The 19,355-nt window shown below is 45.4% G+C and overlaps 1 protein-coding gene across 3 annotated transcripts in view; it reads left to right on the forward strand.

Annotated features, from left to right (window-relative positions):
* LOC307130032 (NACHT, LRR and PYD domains-containing protein 3-like) overlaps positions 1–19,355 on the forward strand; it is a 73,994-nt gene that overhangs the window by 45,186 nt on the left and 9,453 nt on the right. For 2 of the 3 annotated variants that reach the window (XM_079822880.1, XM_079822881.1), the window contains exon 10: positions 1,081–1,254. In XM_079822880.1, coding sequence (XP_079679006.1) covers positions 1,081–1,254 — 174 coding nt within the window. Of the gene's footprint in view, positions 1–1,080; positions 1,255–17,514; positions 17,685–19,355 lie in introns of all 3 variants that reach the window. The other variant, XR_013816993.1, reaches the window with a different exon arrangement.

Here is a 19,355-nt window from a genome sequence, read left to right on the forward strand (position 1 = left end):
AGGTCAAACAGTGAACAAAATTTTTGGTCTAATTCTAGTTAATAATCTTTTTGGGACTTTGCAAAAAAATATTTGCATTCATTTGCGTCAAATATATTATTAGTCCCGAGATTCTTCGCATTAGTGAATAAATACACAGATCCACTGTTAACACACGAATTCCCTAGTCGTCCGGGGATAGAATTTTTGCAAAGTGTATCAAAGGTTCCGGATTCTTATCCGCTCTTATATAATTTTTTTTCTTCTTCTTCATTAAAGTCAATGATGTTCATCAATGATTGTATATTAAGAGCATGGACACGTTTGTGTACATTTTGTTTTGTGATTTCACCGGAAAGAATTAAGTCTCTGCAACGGCATTAAACGATAGATTGACGTGCTTGTCTGTGTGAAGACTGTACACGAGCAGAACGTAAACCCCGCCTACTTTGATTTGATGGGCCATCTCAATCATTTTGACATTGACGAGTGCTGTTAGACCACATTCGTTTCGACTGTCTGATCAGCCTCACATTCTGTTCCTGTCAATCACGCGGTGTCAACCAATTATACTGCATGAGGGAGGGGCGAGCCAACTCTCTCACACACACACACACACACACAAAGGAGGCAGCAAGCGTAACAAGCGCGGCACACGCAATGACTCAGCAAAAAGGTGTTTTTCAGAACAACGAGCAGGCCGCACTAACACTAAAATTTGATGTCAAGTAGGGGGCCACAAAATATCATGCCCACGGGCCGTGAGTTTGAGACCCCTGCATTACAGCAATAGTGCTTCTTTTGTAGTAGAAATAAACTGCAGATAAAGTTAATTTCCATGCAAAATGTAACAAATAATCGCATTTTTCATGTACAAATGTATTGGAGTGAAGATAACATATACTAATTAAAAAATGTAGTGATAGAGAGTAAAAGTTGCTAATATCTTGGATATTCAGTAAAACTACAAAGAAAAAAAACTAACTAATTGTATTTACTCATATACTTTACAACACTGGTTTTGTGAAACAGACATTTTAGAATTATTCATACAATTGTTTTAATCTGAGCGAGTGAAGAGTGTGTAATTGTTCTCAATAGGTTGAGGATGTGTGGCATCACAGAGAAAAGTTGTTCTGCTCTGGCTTCAGCTCTGAAATCAAACCCCTCACACCTGAGAGAACTGAATCTGTCGGGGAATAAACTAGGGGACACCGGAGTGAAGCTGCTCTCTGCTTTTCTGGAAAATCCTCACTGTAAACTGGAGAATTTGAGGTAAGATGATAATCTCTGATAATCACATGATATGGTGCTCAGAGAGACTGATATTTTTCAAATAGTTTATAGAGAGACCAAATCAGAGTGTTTGGGATTGTAATTAACATTAATTGTTTTTGTTAATCACATTCAACATAATCACAGTTAATGTGTTTGATAGCTTAAGCTAAAGCTGATTTAATTAATCTTCACTCTCAAGTGAAGCACGCGTGTAACGTTACTGAACGGTTTCCGGGTGCAATCTTTAACAGTCTACAGGCGGCTTGTTTTAAGCACGGAACATACTTTAATCCGAGTTCCCACACAAAAATATTAAGTATTCAGTCCATTTTATCACGAAATTCAAACGGTAAATGCCGTTTTGACGCGCTATGTGGCGTGAATGGTCACTGATCACAGTTCAAGCGGCCGCGCGACACACATGCGCTTGATCATCTGTGAAGGCAACTGATCATCTCTTACTAAAGAATTAACATGAATGACCATCTGAAGGTATGCTGAGGATACATTACAACTTACTGTCATGTGTATATAGGTGGTGTAATCGCTAAATCAGTGTTTCAACGGCGGAAAGACGTCAATATAACTGCTTGTAAACTAAACAATGTCATGTAACGTTAGCATCACATTTACCTTAGGCAGTCATTCAGTGTCCACAGAATTTTATTCACTAGAGAAATCAACACTTTTTTTCTTCTTCAGTAAACCACTGTTAAATATAAAAAATAAATAAAAAGCAATTTTGTAAAACTGCTGTACTGAACACGTACCGAACTGTGATTTCAAAACCGAGGTACGTACCGAACCGTCTGTTTTGTGTACCGTTACACCCCTACTGTCAGTTATTTATTTGTTGTGTCATGCGTCACAACACTTCCTTGAGTTCCAGGCATTTCCGTGTTGTAAATAAAATCATTTTTTAAATATTAAATGTGTCATTCTCTTTAAGTCACGCTCAGAAATGTGTCATTTGCATATTAAAATGAAGAGGGACCCAGAAGCATGGGAAACAGAAACAGGCACTGCTCTAGGATGAGAGCAGGCACTGGGCTGAGTTTGGGCAACTGAGCGGGCTCCTGGTTGAGTTCTGGGAACTGAGTGGGTTCCTGGCTTAGTTCAGGGTGATCTCTTGACTGAACTCTACAACTTGAGCCAACACTTGACTGTGCTCAGGGGCTGGAGCTGACACTGGAGTGGAGTTACACAAGGAATGGACCTGGATATTACACTCATTGGAACGGATTTACAAACTGGATTGGATTCAAAGGATTTGGGAGATGTTCTGAGGAAGGAATTTTTTTTCTCTGGAACAGATTCTGGACATGAGGACTGGAGAGTGGAACTTTTCTTCAGATCTCTTTTGATGGATATAATAGGTGGGTCTGCTAGTTTTGCCACCAGGTCTGCGCTGTTTGAAACAGCCTTTCTTGCCCGAGGAAAACGTCTCCGGTTACGTACGTAACATAGGTTCCCTGAGAACAGGGAACGAGACTGTGGCGAGCAGCGAGGCCGAGGGACCGTGAGGGCGGGACGAGGCGGCGCTCATCAGTGGGGATGAGCGCCAGCTGCGAGCCGCAGCGAAGGAGTGAGGGAGTATAAAGGAGGAGCGACGATAGTGAGGGATGAGAGAGGACCAGGCCTGGATTTTATGTTGAGTTTTATTTATGTTCTGTTGTGTGTTGCTGCGGTCGACCGTGACGGGCTGCAGCTTATTATTTCCATTTTGTGTTTGTGTGTGTAGGCGGCAGTCGACCGCGAGGGCTGTCGCCGCCATTTTATTTTTTGTTTATTTTATTAAAGTTTGTTTAATGTTCGCCGGTTCCCGCCTCCTTCTTCCCGTAAGAACAAGCTTTACTACAGAGACGCTGCGTCAGCTGACGCTACGGGGAACGCCTCCAGCGTGACAGGTGTCTGAACTACTATCGAATCACGGCAATCCTATTGACCGGCGACAGCCTATGATGTCATCAAGGTGCGACCAGGAAGTATATAAGAGCACCTTGCCAACATGACACCGCTTTTCGTCTGAAGGGACTGTTTAGCAGGCAAGCCCTGAGGCATGGCAAAGCGACGCAGCGTCTCGTTCCCTGTTGTCAGGGAACCTAGGTTACATATGTAACCGGAGACGTTCCCTTTCGAAAGGGAACTCGTGCTGTGTCAGCTGATGCTACGGGGAACGATATATCCACGCCGCCATGCTGAAGGGAGTGCATGCCTACTGGGCAGTGACAACTGTCAGGACAAGCAAATTCAACTGAAATGCCTGAACCACTCCCCCTCTGGTCACAATAGGCTGTCAGTGACAGCACTCCCTACGGTCAAAGCCCAAGCTATACAGGGAGTGCAGAATTATTAGGCACATTGATTTTCTGATCATATTTTTTTTCTAGGCACATTTGACCAATTCCAAACCACAGTAATCCTAATAACTACTATTGATTTAGTATTTAATAATGTATAAGTGATATATAATTGTTCATGAAGGCTGGAAATGAAAAACACCTTATATTCAGGTGTGCAGAATTATTAGGCATGTTTTCTTTTACAGATAAATTGAGCCAAAAAAGAGATTTAACTCAGACTGAAAAGTCAAAAAGTATTAAATGCCCATGAGAAGGATGCAATACTAATGCAATACTAGACATTGCAATTAAGGCATGACCATTGGACAGTGGGGCCTACCACCTGAGCCAAAAAACGGGAGCCTACTCCTCAGGGAGGCCTTGCAGGGCCTACCTCCAAATAGGAGGTCTTGCAGATTCTATGAACCCTGCCGCGGTTAGAGGAAGGCTGGCTGCTGCACCTGGGCTGACGGTAGCTGTCTGCTGCTGACGAAGAACTGGACATCCAGTTATCACCTGGGGACTCATCCCCAAGGAGGCCAAAGAGGGCCTACTAGTTGATAAGGTTTCTGCTGAAGTCGACGTCGATGGATAAAACACGAGCAATTTCTCCTCTAGTGCACCAACATGGCAGCCGCAGCCCGCCTGCAGCACGTTTTATATACATTCAAAGGCTCAGCATACAGCCCGAGAAGATTCATCTCCCTTCCGCCATCCCTAGAGCACTTGCAGATAACTCCGCCTCGGCATGAGCGGGACCGCATCATCAGTCTCGGATGCGAAACCCTCTTCCCAGGAAGAGAACCAGACGAGAACGGAGCGATCTCGGATTGACAAACGCTCACATACACAAACAAACAGCTCCATAAGAGCTGAATGAACATGCTCTTGATCCCCGGCAGAAATATACGAATTTGGATTACCTTAACTCGAAGCATTCAGACAAAACAGTCCCTGAAGATGAAGAAGCGGTGTCATGTTGGCAAGGCGCCCCTTATATACTTCCTGGTCGCACCTTGATGACATCATAGGCTGTCGCCGGTCAATATGATTGCCGTGATTCGATAGTAGTTAAGACACCTGTCACGCTGGAGGCGTTCCCCGTAGCATCAGCTGACGCAGCGCAAGTTCCCTTTCGAAAGGGAAACTGAAACATAAGCTGTGGTGGTAAAAAAATTATAATAATAATCTCAATAATAATTTGTATTTATATAGCGCATTTCCAACACCCAAGGTATTGTATTGTAGGCCACTGTTGCAGAGTTGAGGGGAGCGGGGTTTGCATTGATCAACAGTGAGGTACGAACCACTTAGCCACAGCACATTATCAATATAGCTCTCAAGGGAACAAGTGGTAGCTGACACCGGTATCTGGTGTTAAAGCGGATCATCTAATCTGCTCCAAACGATGATCTTGAAGGTACCCTCATTCCGTGGAACCAGATTGGAGAGCTCAAAAATTATTCTACGTAGTCCTCGGACAACCATTTTGAAAAATGGAGAAGAGCAGATTCACTGTGCTGTCCCTTGTTTATGCCTGGTCTTCTGTCATGAAACAGGACAGGAGACACAGAGGTAAACGTAACAGTTCTTTATTCAGAGGTAAATTGCGATCTTCAGGATCATCAAACAAGTGAGTGAAGAGCACAAGCAGTTAACACAAAAGTCACACTTAACTGACAAATCTTGTAGGAAGGATGAACATGATGAGGATGTTTGGGCAGGAAGAATGAAAGTCTTGAAGAGGACGATGAAGGTATGTAGATGAAGGTGAGTTGTCTTTTGCTTTGCAGGATGGACGATGAACACTCTGAGGATATCTGGTCCGAATTAATAGGTATCTTGAAGAGGATGAAGAAAGTAGGTACATCAAGGTGAGTGGTTGGGTAAGTTGCTGCACAAGGCTATGCGTGGCTATAAATAGATGAGCTTCACCTGGAGCCATCAGATCTCTTTTGTTTGAAAACCAGTCCTGAAGCAGCATCATCATGGCCTAGCGATGCAGCATCTCATTCCACTTTGTCAGGGAAAAGGGTTACAGTCAAGTAACCCCAAGTGTTCCCTTTCAAAAGCTACACTCAATGCTGCATAAGCTTATGCAAATTGGAACGAGAATACCCACGCCACTGTGCTTGATGGTGTCTGGACCCCTTAGGGTTGTGTAGGTGTGCACAAGAACGCAAGAAGCCTCAGACATTAGCTTGTGATGTCGACTCAAGGACATGAGAGCCCGGAGTGGCATGAGCATCCAAGCTATACAATCTAATGAATGTGTGCGGAGAGGACCACCTGCCGCATCACAAACACTTTGTAAGGGAGCACCCCTTGCTAACGCAGTAGAAGAGGTGACTCCCCTGGTGGAGTGAGCCCTTAACGCTATAGGTAAAGCTTGACTGCATGCCTCATTGACAAGAGCAATAGCATCCCTGATCCACTGTGACATTGTTTGTTTGGTGGCGGCAGAACCTCTGTTACGGCCCTCATGGCAAACAAACAATTGCTCTGACTTACGCCACTGGCTAGTGCGGTGGACGTAGGCCTGAAGAGCACGGACTGGACACAGTCTATGAAGTCTCTCCTTTACTGGCGTTGCGAATGGTGGAGGGCAGAAGGTTTCAAGAGTGACAGGATGTACAGTCGAAAAAGGAACCTTAGGCAGGTAAATGGTAAATGGACTGCATTTATATACAGTGAGGAAAATAAGTATTTGAACACCCTGCTATTTTGCAAGTTCTCCCACTTGGAAATCATGGAGGGGTCTAAAAATTAATAATAATAATAATAATAACTTAGACTTATATAGCGCCTTTCATGATACCCAAGGATACCTTAACAAATTATGGGGGCTAGGGGGGCGGGGTTAGAGGTCAAATGACTTAGTGAGAAGGATGGCCAGCAGGTCCTTGTCAGAGGACCGCAGGGAACGCGACTGAGTGTAGGGGTGGAGGAGATCTGTAAGGTATTGTGGTGAGAGTCCATGGAGAGATTTGTAGGTGAGCAGGAGGATCTTGTAGGCGATGCGTGACTTGACTGGCAACCAGTTGAGCTGTTTGAGGATGGGAGTGATATGCTGCCAGGGCTTTGTGTGTGTTAAAACCCTGGCAGCTGAGTTCTGGACATACTGGAGTCTGCTTAGGGACTTGGTGGGCAGTCCAGACAGGACACCATTGCAGTAGTCCAGACGGGAGGTGATGAAGGCATGGATGAGTGTCTCAGTTACTGAAAGAGTAAGTGAAGGCCGGAGTCGTGAGATGTTTCTGAGATGGTAGAAGGCAGACTTAGTAACGTTTTTGATATGGGACCGGAATGAGAGAGTGGAATCCAGGATAACACCCAGATTGCGCACCTCAGGAGTTGGGGAAATGGAGCAGCCATCCACAACCAGGGCCAGGTCTCCAATTTTCCTGAGCAGTGGTGGAGGGGCCACCACCATGAGCTCTGTCTTTTTGCTGTTTAGTTTGAGTAGGTTTGTGGTCATCCATGATTTGAGTTCCTGCAGGCATTTGACAAGTTGTGTGGGTGGGAGTTGGGAGGAGGGGTTTGTGCTAATATAAAGTTGAGTGTCATCGGCGTAGCAGTGGAAGTTGAGTCCATGTTTACGGATAATATGACCTAGGGGTAGTATGTAAATGGTGAACAGCAGTGGACCAAGCACAGAGCCCTGGGGCACGCCATGGTTGGCCGGTGCTGGATCAGAGTTTGAGCCATTTAGGGTGATGAATTGAAATTGTCATTGTAGGTGCATGTCCACTGTGAGACATAATCTAAAAAACAAAATCCAGAAATCACAATATATGTTTTTTAACTATTTATTTGTATGATACAGCTGCAAATAAGTATTTGAACACCTGTCTATCAGCTAGAATTCTGACCCTCAAAGACCTGTTAGTCTGCCTTTAAAATGTCCACCTCCACTCCATTTATTATCCTAAATTAGATGCACCTGTTTGAGGTCGTTAGCTGCATAAAGACACCTGTCTACCCCATACAATCAGTAAGAATCCAACTACTAACATGGCCAAGACCAAAGAGCTGTCCAAAGACACTAGAGACAAAATTGTACACCTCCACAAGGCTGGAAAGGGCTACGGGGAAATTGCCAAACAGCTTGGTGAAAAAAGGTCCACTGTTGGAGCAATCATTAGAAAATGGAAGAAGCTAAACATGACTGTTAATCTCCCTCGGACTGGGGCTCCATCCAAGATCTCACCTCGTGGGGTCTCAATGATCCTAAGAAAGGGGAGAAATCAGCCCAGAACTACACGAGAGGAGCTGGTCAATGACCTGAAAAGAGCTGGGACCACCGTTTCCAAGGTTACTGTTGGTAATACACTAAGACGTCATGGTTTGAAATCATGCATGGCACGTAAGGTTCCCCTGCTTAAACCAGCACATGTCCAGGCCCGTCTTAAGTTTGCCAATGACTATTTGGATGATCCAGAGGAGTCATGGGAGAAAGTCATGTGGTCAGATGAGACCAAAATAGAATGTTTGGTCATAATTCCACTAAACGTGTTTGGAGGAAGAAGAATGATGAGTACCATCCCAAGAACACCATCCCTACTGTGAAGCATGGGGGTGGTAGCATCATGCTGTGGGGGTGTTTTTCTGCACATGGGACAGGGCGACTGCACTGTATTAAGGAGAGGATGACCGGGGCCATGTATTGCGAGATTTTGGGGAACAACCTCCTTCCCTCAGTTGGAGCATTGAAGATGGGTCGAGGCTGGGTCTTCCAACATGACAATGAACCGAAGCACACAGCCAGGATAACCAAGGAGTGGCTCTGTAAGAAGCATATCAAGGTTCTGGCGTGGCCTAGCCAGTCTCCAGACCTAAACAGAGGATGCCTCCCAAGCGGCTCCCCATCCACCAGGGGGTGGCAAGCCAAAAGAGCGGCCACATAAACCCTGAGAGTGGAGGTTAAAGTGCCTGTTGACAACTCCTTGCAGAAAGTTGTAGCCAAAAGAAAAAAACAATTTTAAAGGTCAGACGTCTGTCAGACGCTGACTCTAATGGTTCAAAGGGGATCTCAATCAGACCCTTGAGGACTATAAGTTCCATGAAGGAATCTTCGTTCTTACTGGAGGCCTCAACTGCCTGGCACAACGAAGCGAGCAAGCACAGGATGCCTCCTGAGCGGCACCCCATCCACCAGGGCGTGGCAAGCCGATAGAGTGGCCACATAAACCCTGAGAGTGGAGGGGCAAGTGTCTGATGACAATTTCTCTTGCAGAAAATCCAGAACTGAAGTAACCTGGCAGTTGACTGAGTCTGCATTATGTGTCATACATCCTTCTTTCAAAGACACCCCATTTATTGGCATAAACTCTCAGAGTGGCGGACACCCTAGCACTTAGGATGGTCTCAATAACGGCAGACAAAATCCCCAGTGTCCCTCAATTGGTACCCATCATGAAGCCAAACATGAAGGTTCCACCGGTCGGGCCTGGGGTGAGATATCATGCCCTCTGCCTGAGACAGAAGGTCCCTCCTCGCGGAATCGCCATGGCGAAGTGCATAAAACTGAATCAGCAGCTCCTGTGGGAGGTTGAACTTCCTTAGCTGACGAAGGAAGTACAGTCTCTGCTGGGCCTTTTTCACAATGGAGTCAATGTGATTTTCCCACTTCAGGTCCTGAGAGATGGTTGTGCCCAGGAACCTGAATGACTCCACTGCTTCCACAGTGCTGTTCATGATGGTGAGTGGGGGGAGAGCTGGGCTGGTCCTCCTGAAGTCCACTATCATCTCCACCGTTTTGAGCGTGTTGAGCTCAAGTTGTTATAACTGCACCAGACAGCCAGCTGTTCAACCTCCAGTCTGTAAGCAGACTAGTCACCGTTTTGGATGAGGCCGATTACAGTGGTGTTGTCTGCAAATTTCAGGAGCTTCACAGAGGGGTCTTTAGAAGAGCAGTCATTGGTGTACAGGGAGAAGAGCAGTGGGGAGAGAACACACCCCTGGGGGGCGCCAGTGCTGGTAGTGAGAGTACTGGATGTGAGTTTCCCCAGTCTTACGAGCTGTTGCCGGTCTGTCAGGAAGCTGGAGATCCACTGACAGATTGCGGATGGCATGGAGAGCTGGGTCAGTTTAGCTGAGAGAAGATCAGGCATGATGGTATTGAAGGCTGAACTGAAGTCCACAAATAAAATCCTTGCATAAGTCCCAGGTCTGTGGAGATGTTGCAAGATAAAATGCAGTCCCATGTTGACTGCATCATCCACAGACCTATTTGCTTTGTAGGCAAATTGAAGAGGATCCAGCAAGGGTCCAGTGATGTCCTTCAGGTGGGCCAGAACCAGTCTTTCAAACGACTTCATGACCACAGACATGAGAGCAACAGGTCTGTAGTCATTAAGTCCAGTGATTTTGGTTTTTTTGGGGACGGGAATGATAGTGGAGCGTTTGAAGCAGCAGGGAATTTCACACTGCTCCAATGATCTGTTGAAGATCTGCGTGAAGACTGGGGCCAGTTGGTAGTTCAAACAGGCAGATGAGATGCCATCTGGGCTTGAAGCTTTACTAGTCTACTGTTTTTTGAAGACTCGGCTCACGTCCTCCACACAGACCTTAAGCTCGGGTTGGATGACAGGAGGGGGGAGGAGAGGGGGGTGCAGGAGGTGATGGGGGACCTGTGGATTGCAGATCAGAGTGGGTGTGTGGCTTTTCAAATCTGTTCGTTTTCCAAAACAATCGTAACTAAAGTAGTACTTGAAAATTTTCTTAAAACAACGAGTGCTCTGGAGTAATCGTAACTCCCTAAGTGCATCGTAAGGAGACAGAGCTATGAGATCACCTGCAGGACAACCGGCGAACTGCACCTAAACTTTACTCCTGTCCAATGTGACTTTAATATTGTTTTTATGTATATTTCTTTATAAATGTTTCCCATTTTTTGTTTGATTAAATTAATTTTGAATAATTCAATAAATAAATAATAATTAATAAATACATTAAATAAAAACTACATGACTGAAAACTGAATAAATTAAGGAATGAAAAAGTGCACTGCTGTATATGGACAGTCATGGGGATTGTATGCTTATTTACAGTACCACAAATAGCTATTTAAATTTGAAACACAGTATACTTCTATTGCAGTATTACATGGAGCCGCAGTCTTTGAGTGGTTCAACAAACACAAGGACATCAAACCATTGAATTTAAATTTATTTGAGTTTGTTGTTTGTTCCCTGGGATTTGCAAAAGGCATTGCACAATGGGATAAGTCCTAACTACATAATGGAAAAGAATATTATTAAAACATATAATTAGTCATGATTAATCAACATTAAACAATGTTACCTGAATCATCTGCCAAGATAAGATAATTGGCACCAAAATGGAGGGCCTTGCAAACCTCATCTGCTCCAGTGCCAGTCTCTTCTCTTCTAAAGCCAGCTTGGCCTTCTTGAGGTCTGTGAGCTGCTGCTGAAAGTTGATGTCCTTCTCATTGGCATCTTTAAGACATTTTCTGATGTCTTTTAGGACATCTAGTTTCTCCCTCTTCAGCTGCACTAAGTCCTGACTACAACCACAGACATTCTCAAAGCGCTGAGGTGTTGTGGTCTGACAATTGAAGATGGAGGTCATGGGTAGGCTGTTGGGAGGACTGTGAGAAGGTAGGTGTCTGCCAATGGGAGGAGAACCTGATTGCTCCTGTGAGCATGATGGACCTGGTACAGGCATTCCTATTCCTCCATGGAGGTCAATACCACCACAAATCCCATCTGAGGCCAAGTATTGACAGTGCCTTTTCTTCTTCCAGTGTAAGAAGGGGGAGTCATTTGGCCCACCATGCATCTGTTTTATTAAATGTTGACCTCTGTGGTACCCTTGAGTCCTGCCACTTCTTCCTGACCTCCTTCCCTGATTTTACTGCCCCTGCTTGCAGTAAGTTTTACAGCAATTTTTTGTTTTGATTCAGAAAGTTTTGTCTCCACCTAGCCTATGTGCTTAGATTTCTGACCTCGTAGCAAATGATAATTAGGCTAAACATTTTTAAATACAAGCGTGTGCTACAACTGCGAGCCATTCTATAAGGTGACTATTCAGCACTTGACAAACGGACAGCGACTCTTAAGTAGCACTTAAAGCACAGCTGCGTGCGATCGTGTTAAGGTCGTGTTTGTGTAATGCACGTGAAAGCAACACGAACGTTCGTAATATCGCTCGTAGAAAACGTTCTTAAGTGTGAAGATCGACCGTTATCTGGAAACGGAGCCCAGGCCAGTTACACACATCAACCCGTTCCCGACGATCTTGGTTTGCTGCTTATTTATTAAATATAAAGCCAAATAGGTGATTAAATATTGATCAAAATTAAAATACAATTATGCAAAACAAAATAAATTTTAAAGAAAGACTTTCTAGAAAACAAAATTCAATGAAGTGATCAAAATCCATGTCCCCAGACATATGCACATCTGATTATGTGCCTTACTCATGCTGCTAATTTTTCATAATCAACGTATGAAATTAAAATTATAATAATAATATTTAAACATAGCCTTACCATGAAACTAAATAGGCTACATTTTCTTTAACCCTCTGTCCGACGAATTCATCGGCGCCTTCTGATGGATTTTTTCCCTTTATGACAGCGGAAACAACTCACAATACTTTACTCACATTTTTAGCCATACATATAGGCTAAGTGCAAGATATAATTATAAACAGTAAACTGTCTACTTTTATTTGTGTACACTCACAATAACAGCAAAGGCCGTGGACTCAGGGAACAGATTATTTTGCACTCCACTCCAAACGTTGTTCATTTCAAAAATATATTTTGTTTATTAAACGCAAAGTTTTTAATTTCAAAAGCATTTCTAAATTCAATTTATATTTCCAAAAAAGGAAATTCCAAGCCAAAATAACGAAATGGTAAAAAAAAAAACTTTGAGTTACCACCATGCAAAATCAAACATTTCGCTCGTCTCTGTATGTGGCAATGCGTCACAATAACCTGGCATGCGTAAAAGTGGATCATTCTTTACAGATGATGTTTGGACAGAAGACGAGACAGAGTTCTTTATTAAACTCATAAAAAACAATAGAATATAAAATGCCACAATTTATCTCGACCTTGAAGCAGATACGAGAGAGAAACACCCATAAACACTTCATATGTGCCACTCAAGTATAAGGTGCTTTCCTTGCCATCAGTGCTTGGATAACACACACGTCTCTTTCCATTAATAATAATGGCGTATGGTGGCTGGGATGTACATAAACCTAACAACATACTTAGCATAATTTTTGGAATGACTTATCATGAGAGGAAAAAAAATTGTTTTAGTTGCATAACATTAGTTAATGGAAATGCCCTCATTTCACTATATTTTTTTTATCGACTATTAGGAAATATCGCAAAAGTTTTGCGCAAATCTGTAATGGAAAAAAAATAGCTTCTGACCGGCGGAATTTTTTTTAAATGGATGTATTAGATTATGAAGAATGATGATTTGTAGATTGTTCTTTTGCTTTAATACACACCTTCCACAATCTATTTTTCTATTACTTTTAAAAAAGTGGTGGGGACAATATCGAGCCTGGCAAAAAGTGGTGGGGACATGTCCCACCCGTAAATTACGCCTATGGGGACCTGGGTTTTAATCAATATCCATTTTGTTTATTTCCGTACTAACGCGCTCGCTCGAAGAGTGAAACGCGTGACTAAAAGGCGCTTTGTCATTGGCTGAGGGTGAAGCCCTGAACTTTGTGAGAGCTGTCCTTTCAAAATAAAGGCTGAATATATATATATATATATATATATATATATATATATATATTTTTTTTTTTTTAAATCAAAGTCAAAAAATGTACCGTGAACGGGGTGAATCGAGGTCGCGATTTTTTATAATGATTTATTGTGCAGGCCTAGTTTTGAAAGAGAGAGATTTTTTCAGAGACTTTGTAACACACCATAACACAGAGTTGGTCTGAAAACAAAAAGACTTGATGGCTCCAGCTGAAGCTCATCTATTTATAGCCTTGTGCAGCAGGTGCGCCTATGACGTCCCCGGCCAAGGCTATAAAAACCTCTGGGTCAATGTCATTGATGTGTTTTCACACAGCTGGTTATGTCAAAGACATTCCATTTGCCGCTTCAAACTCGGCTGCAAACCGTCCCAGTGCATGCTGAAGGTCCTGGTTAGAAGGGGCCAACACGACAACGTCATCCGCAAAGAGCAGAGACGAAACCGCATGGTCCCCAAACCTGACACCCTCCGGCCCCTGGCTGCGCCTAGAAATTCTGTCCATAAAAATTATGAACAGAACCGGCGACAAAGGGCAGCCCTGCCGGAGTCCAACATGCACCGGGAACAAGTCTGACTTACTGCCGGCAATGCGGACCAAACTCCTGCTTTGGTCGTACAGGGACCGGACAGCCCTTAGCAAAGGACCCCGGACCCCTTACTCCCGAGCACCCTCCACAGGATGCCGCGAGGGACACAGTCGAATGCCTTCTCCAAATCCACAAAACACATGTGGACTGGTTGGGCAAACTCCCATGAACCCTCCAGCACCCTGTAGAGGGTATAGAGCTGGTCCAGTGTACCACGGCCCGGACGAAAACCAGACTGTTCCTCCTGAATCCGAGGTTCTACTATCGGCCGTATTCTCCTCTCCAGTACCCTGGCATAGACTTTCCCGGGGAGGCTGAGAAGTGTGATCCCCCTGTAGTTGGAACACACCCTCCGGTCCCCCTTCTTAAAAAGAGGGACCACCACCCCGGTCTGCCATCCCAGAGGCACTGTCCCCGACCGCCACGCGATGTTGCAGAGGCGTGTCAGCCAAGACAGCCCCACAACATCCAGAGACTTGAGGTACTCAGGGCGGATCTCATCCACCCCCGGTGCCTTGCCACCGAGGAGTTTCTTGACCACCTCGGTGACTTCAGCCCGAGTAATGGACGAGTCCTCCTCTGAGCCCCCAGCCTCTGCTTCCTCAATGGAAGGCGTGATGGCGGGATTGAGGAGATCCTCAAAGTATTCCTTCCACCGTCCGACGATATCCCCAGTTGAGGTCAACAGCTGCCCATCGCCACTGTAAACAGCGTTGGTAGGGCACTGCTTCCCCCTCCTGAGGCGCCGGACGGTTTGCCAGAATCTCTTCGAGGCCAGCCGATAGTCCTTTTCCATGGCCTCACCGAACTCCTCCCAGGCCCGAGTTTTTGCCTCCACAACCACCCGGGCTGCAGTCCGCTTAGCCTGCCGGTACATGTCAGCTGCCTCAGGAGTCCCACAAGCCAACCAGGCCCGATAGGACTCCTTCTTCAGCTTGACGGCATCCCTTACTTCCGGTGTCCACCACCGAGTTCGGGGATTGCCGCCTCGACATGCACCGGAGACCTTACGGCCACAGCTCCGAGCGGCAGCTTTGACAATGGAGGTGGAGAACATGGTCCATTCGGACTCAATATCTCCAGCCTCCCTCGGGATCCGGTCGAAGTTCTGCCGGAGGTGGGAGTTGAAGATCTCTCTGACAGGGGGCTCGGCCAAACGTTCCCAGCAGACCCTTACAGTACGCTTGGGTCTACCGGGTCTGTCCAGCTTCCTCCCCCGCCATCGGATCCAACTCACCACCAGGTGGTGATCAGTTGACAGCTCCGCCCCTCTCTTCACCCGAGTGTCCAAGACATACGGCCGCAGGTCAGATGAAACGACCACAAAGTCAATCATTGACCTACGACCTAGAGTGTCCTGGTGCCATGTGCACTGATGGACACTCTTATGCCTGAACATGGTGTTCGTTATGGACAAACCGTGACTAGCACAGAAGTCCAATAACTGAACACCACTCGGGTTCAGATCAGGGGGGCCGTTCCTCCCAATCACGCCCCTCCAGGTGTCACTGTCATTGCCCACGTGGGCGTTGAAGTCCCCCAGTAGAACGACGGAGTCCCCAGTCGGAGCACTTTCCAGCACCCCTCCCAGGGACACCAAAAAGGCCGGGTACTCTGCACTGCCGTTCGGCCCGTAGGCACAAACAACAGTGAGAGACCTATCCCCGAGCCGAAGCCGCAGGGAAACGACCCTCTCGTTCACCGGGGTAAACTCCAACACATGGCGGCAGAGCTGGGGGGCTATAAGCAAACCCACACCAGCCTGCCGCCTCTCACCATGGGCAACTCCAGAGTCGTGAAGAGTCCATCCTCTCTCTAGGAGTGTGGTTCCAGAGCCCAAGCCATGCGTAGAGGTGATTCCGACTATCTCTAGTCGGAACCTCTCAACCTCACGCACAATCTCAGGCTCCTTCCCCGCCAGTGAGGTGACATTCCATGTCCCAAGAGCCAGTTTCCGTGTCCAGGGATCAGGTTGTCTAGGCTCCTGCCTTCGACTGCTGCCCGATCTTCTCCGCACCGGCCCCTTGCGGTCCCTCCCGTGAGTGGTGGGCCCTGTTGATGCCCTTTGTCGCCGGTTCTGTTCATAATTTTTATGGACAGAATTTCTAGGCGCAGCCAGGGGCCGGAGGGTGTCAGGTTTGGGGACCATGCGGTTTCGTCTCTGCTCTTTGCGGATGACGTTGTCGTGTTGGCCCCTTCTAACCAGGACCTTCAGCATGCACTGGGACGGTTTGCAGCCGAGTGTGAAGCGGCTGGGATGGGGATCAGCACCTCCAAATCCGAGGCCATGGTCCTCAGTCGGAAAAGGGTGGTTTGCCCTCTTCAGGTTGGTGGAGAGTTCCTGCCTCAAGTGGAGGAGTTCAAGTATCTAGGGGTCTTGTTCACGAGTGAGGGGAGGATGGAACGGGAGATTGACAAACGGATCGGTGCAGCTTCTGCAGTAATGCGGTCGATGTACCGGTCTGTTGTGGTGAAGAAAGAGCTAAGCCGTAAGGCGAAGCTCTCGATTTACCGGTCAATCTACGTTCCTACTCTCACCTATGGTCATGAGCTTTGGGTCATGACCGAAAGGACAAGATCCCGGATACAGGCGGCCGAAATGAGTTTTCTCCGCAGGGTGGCTGGGCGCTCCCTTAGAGATAGGGTGAGGAGCTCAGTCACTCGGGAGGAACTCGGAGTAGAGCCGCTGCTCCTCCACATCGAGAGGGGTCAGTTGAGGTGGCTCGGGCATCTGTTCCGGATGCCTCCTGAGCGCCTTCCCGGGAAGGTGTTTCGGGCATGTCCAACCGGGAGGAGGCCCCGGGGAAGACCTAGGACACGCTGGAGGGACTATGTCTTCCGGCTGGCCTGGGAACGCCTCGGTGTCCCCCCGGAAGAGCTGGAGGAAGTGTCTAGGGAGAGGGAAGTCTGGGCATCTCTGCTTAGACTGCTGCCCCCGCGACCCGGCCCTGGATAAAGCGGAAGAAGATGGATGGATGGACATTCCATTTGCATAAGCATATGCAGGATTGAGTGTAGCTTTTAAAAGGGAACTGCAATTATCTCTGCCGCTCCGCCTATGATTATTTATCTTCATTTATTCTTATTTTGTTCTTTGGTTATTTTTGTGGATGTCAATAAATCACATTTAACTAATCTTAATTGTCAACATTTTTGTCCCTTGTATTTGTGTGATTTAGGAATTGATGTTGGCCCTATTTCACCAAGGTCCACTCACTATAAAATATCTGGTCACTTTAAAAATATTTTTTTTCTCTCCACTGCATAACACAACACTTTTGTTGGAGACTGAGTTACACAACAAAACTAAAGTAATGGAACAAAAAACTGTTTACAAACAAATACTTACAATAGACAATAAACATGATGAACAAAATAGGTGCAGAAAGATAAGAAAAATAAAGAACATTCATTTCTGATAACTGAAGAGGACTCTCATTTAATTCACATTTACATTGATCAAGCTTATCTTTCTACATTATATCATACAGAGATACTTTATCAATAATCTTTATAACATATGGGTTATAGAGCAAGTGAAGAGTGTGTCATTGTTCTCTACAGGTTGGAGGATTGTGATGTCACAGATGAAGGTTGTGATGCTCTGGCTTTAGCTCTGAGATCTCAGTTCACCTGAGAGAACTGAATCTGTCTAGGAATAAAATAGGAAACCCAGGAGTGAAGTTGCTCTCAACCATACTGGAGAATCCTTACTGTAAACTGGAAGAACTGTGGTAAGATCATACGTGACTCACACATGAAACTGTAGTTAAAAAACTATATTACATTCAATACAAGCAAAACTATTGAAACAACATGATCAATTTACCATTTAATAAAAATTAATATGTCTGTTCATATGATGTAACAGAATTCATATTTTTCTGTTTGTACCATTTACTATTTTTCTCCTGCTGCTGTGAGTTCATGTGATTGATCTGTATATTGGAGGTCTGTATTCCTGCGGCTCTTCCACAAAAACTGTGAGATCAGATTTCTTGTTGAGCATGATTTAAATGGGTGGTAAAACACATTCTTTCGAAGGCTTGATTGTGTTTGTGGGGTGCACTGTAACATGTGTTCATGCTTCGTTTTTTAAAAATTGCATTATTTTTCATATATTTGATCTTTATTCTACACTGCTCTGTCCCTCCTTGTAAAAACGGTCTGATGGTTTCCGGGTTCTATGAAGCCAGTCCCTCAAAAATACGCAATGGGCTCAGATTGGTTAGCTTGCCCAGTGTGTTGTGATTCGCTAACCGCCTAGTGCACGTTTGTCGGAAACGTCACGCCCCTTACCTTTACCGATAGCCTGTGCTTTGGGTAGTATTAGAAACAATGGCGTCAATAAAACCATACCCATGAGCCCGAATCAGACCCAGACAATTTTAGTGAAGATGATTGAGCAGAACCTGTTCAGTCCTCAAGAGTAAAGACTGCGGATCTATAGTGATCGCTACTGAATGGCACCGTTACTTTTGTATTTTTAGAACGATTTGCCAAATATCTGTCGCAAGAACGAACACTAGACATTGGCTTTACTATAGTATCCAAATCAAACACAGAAGCATATTTAGCATGCCTGTAGATAAACAATACATAAAAGCTCTAATCAAAGAATAATTTACACTAATGCCAAGTTCGCTGTTGAGATTTTAAAAAGTTTGTAACATTAGGTGTTTGTCGGATAACGTTAAGTATGAATGAGCATTTAACAAACTGGTTTGCAGAGCCAAATGAGCGTTGTCATCTGTGTACTTCCTTGCTACAACGTACAATTAACATTTAACTATTAAGTATTACAGGAAAACACATCGACAAAAAATAAAGCATACTTACAGGTTGTGGCCCGTAAACAGCTTCTGTTTTTAAATCCATCTTTCAGGACAAGCTGTTGTAAGAATCCTTTATTGAACTCGTGAAGATTGTGGAAGCTTTCCTGCGTGAGATGTGCAGCGGGAGCCGCGCCCGTCGTGCACACAAACAGCTGAACCACAGCTGGTGTATTACAAATACAGACTAATATTGTCCATTATGTCACATTTTCCGGTCTTCTCCTCCGACCCCTGTCTGTCTCATGCTTTGATTCATGATGGGCAGCATATATCTGCTGCAAATGCGACCGTGTTCCCCTCTGTCTCATACACGCATGCATATAATGTTGTATGTTAAACGCACTGCAACGCACCCCCGTCCCTAGGAAGGCTGAACAAAATGGACCTGCAATCCGGATGAAAATAACAGTGTTTCGTCGGCATTGGCAACAACACTCCAGCCTACTAACTAGCCTACCACAACAACTATCCCCCGCGGCGATACAAAATGGCCTCGCCCCCCCTTATTTCATATTCTCGGAGGAGGGGTTTATGTAAATATTGGGGCTGGTGATGTCAGAGACCCTGGAA

This window comes from Gobio gobio (genome assembly GCF_949357685.1).
Source record: "Gobio gobio genome assembly, chromosome: 8".
Classification (NCBI taxonomy): domain Eukaryota; kingdom Metazoa; phylum Chordata; class Actinopteri; order Cypriniformes; family Gobionidae; genus Gobio; species Gobio gobio.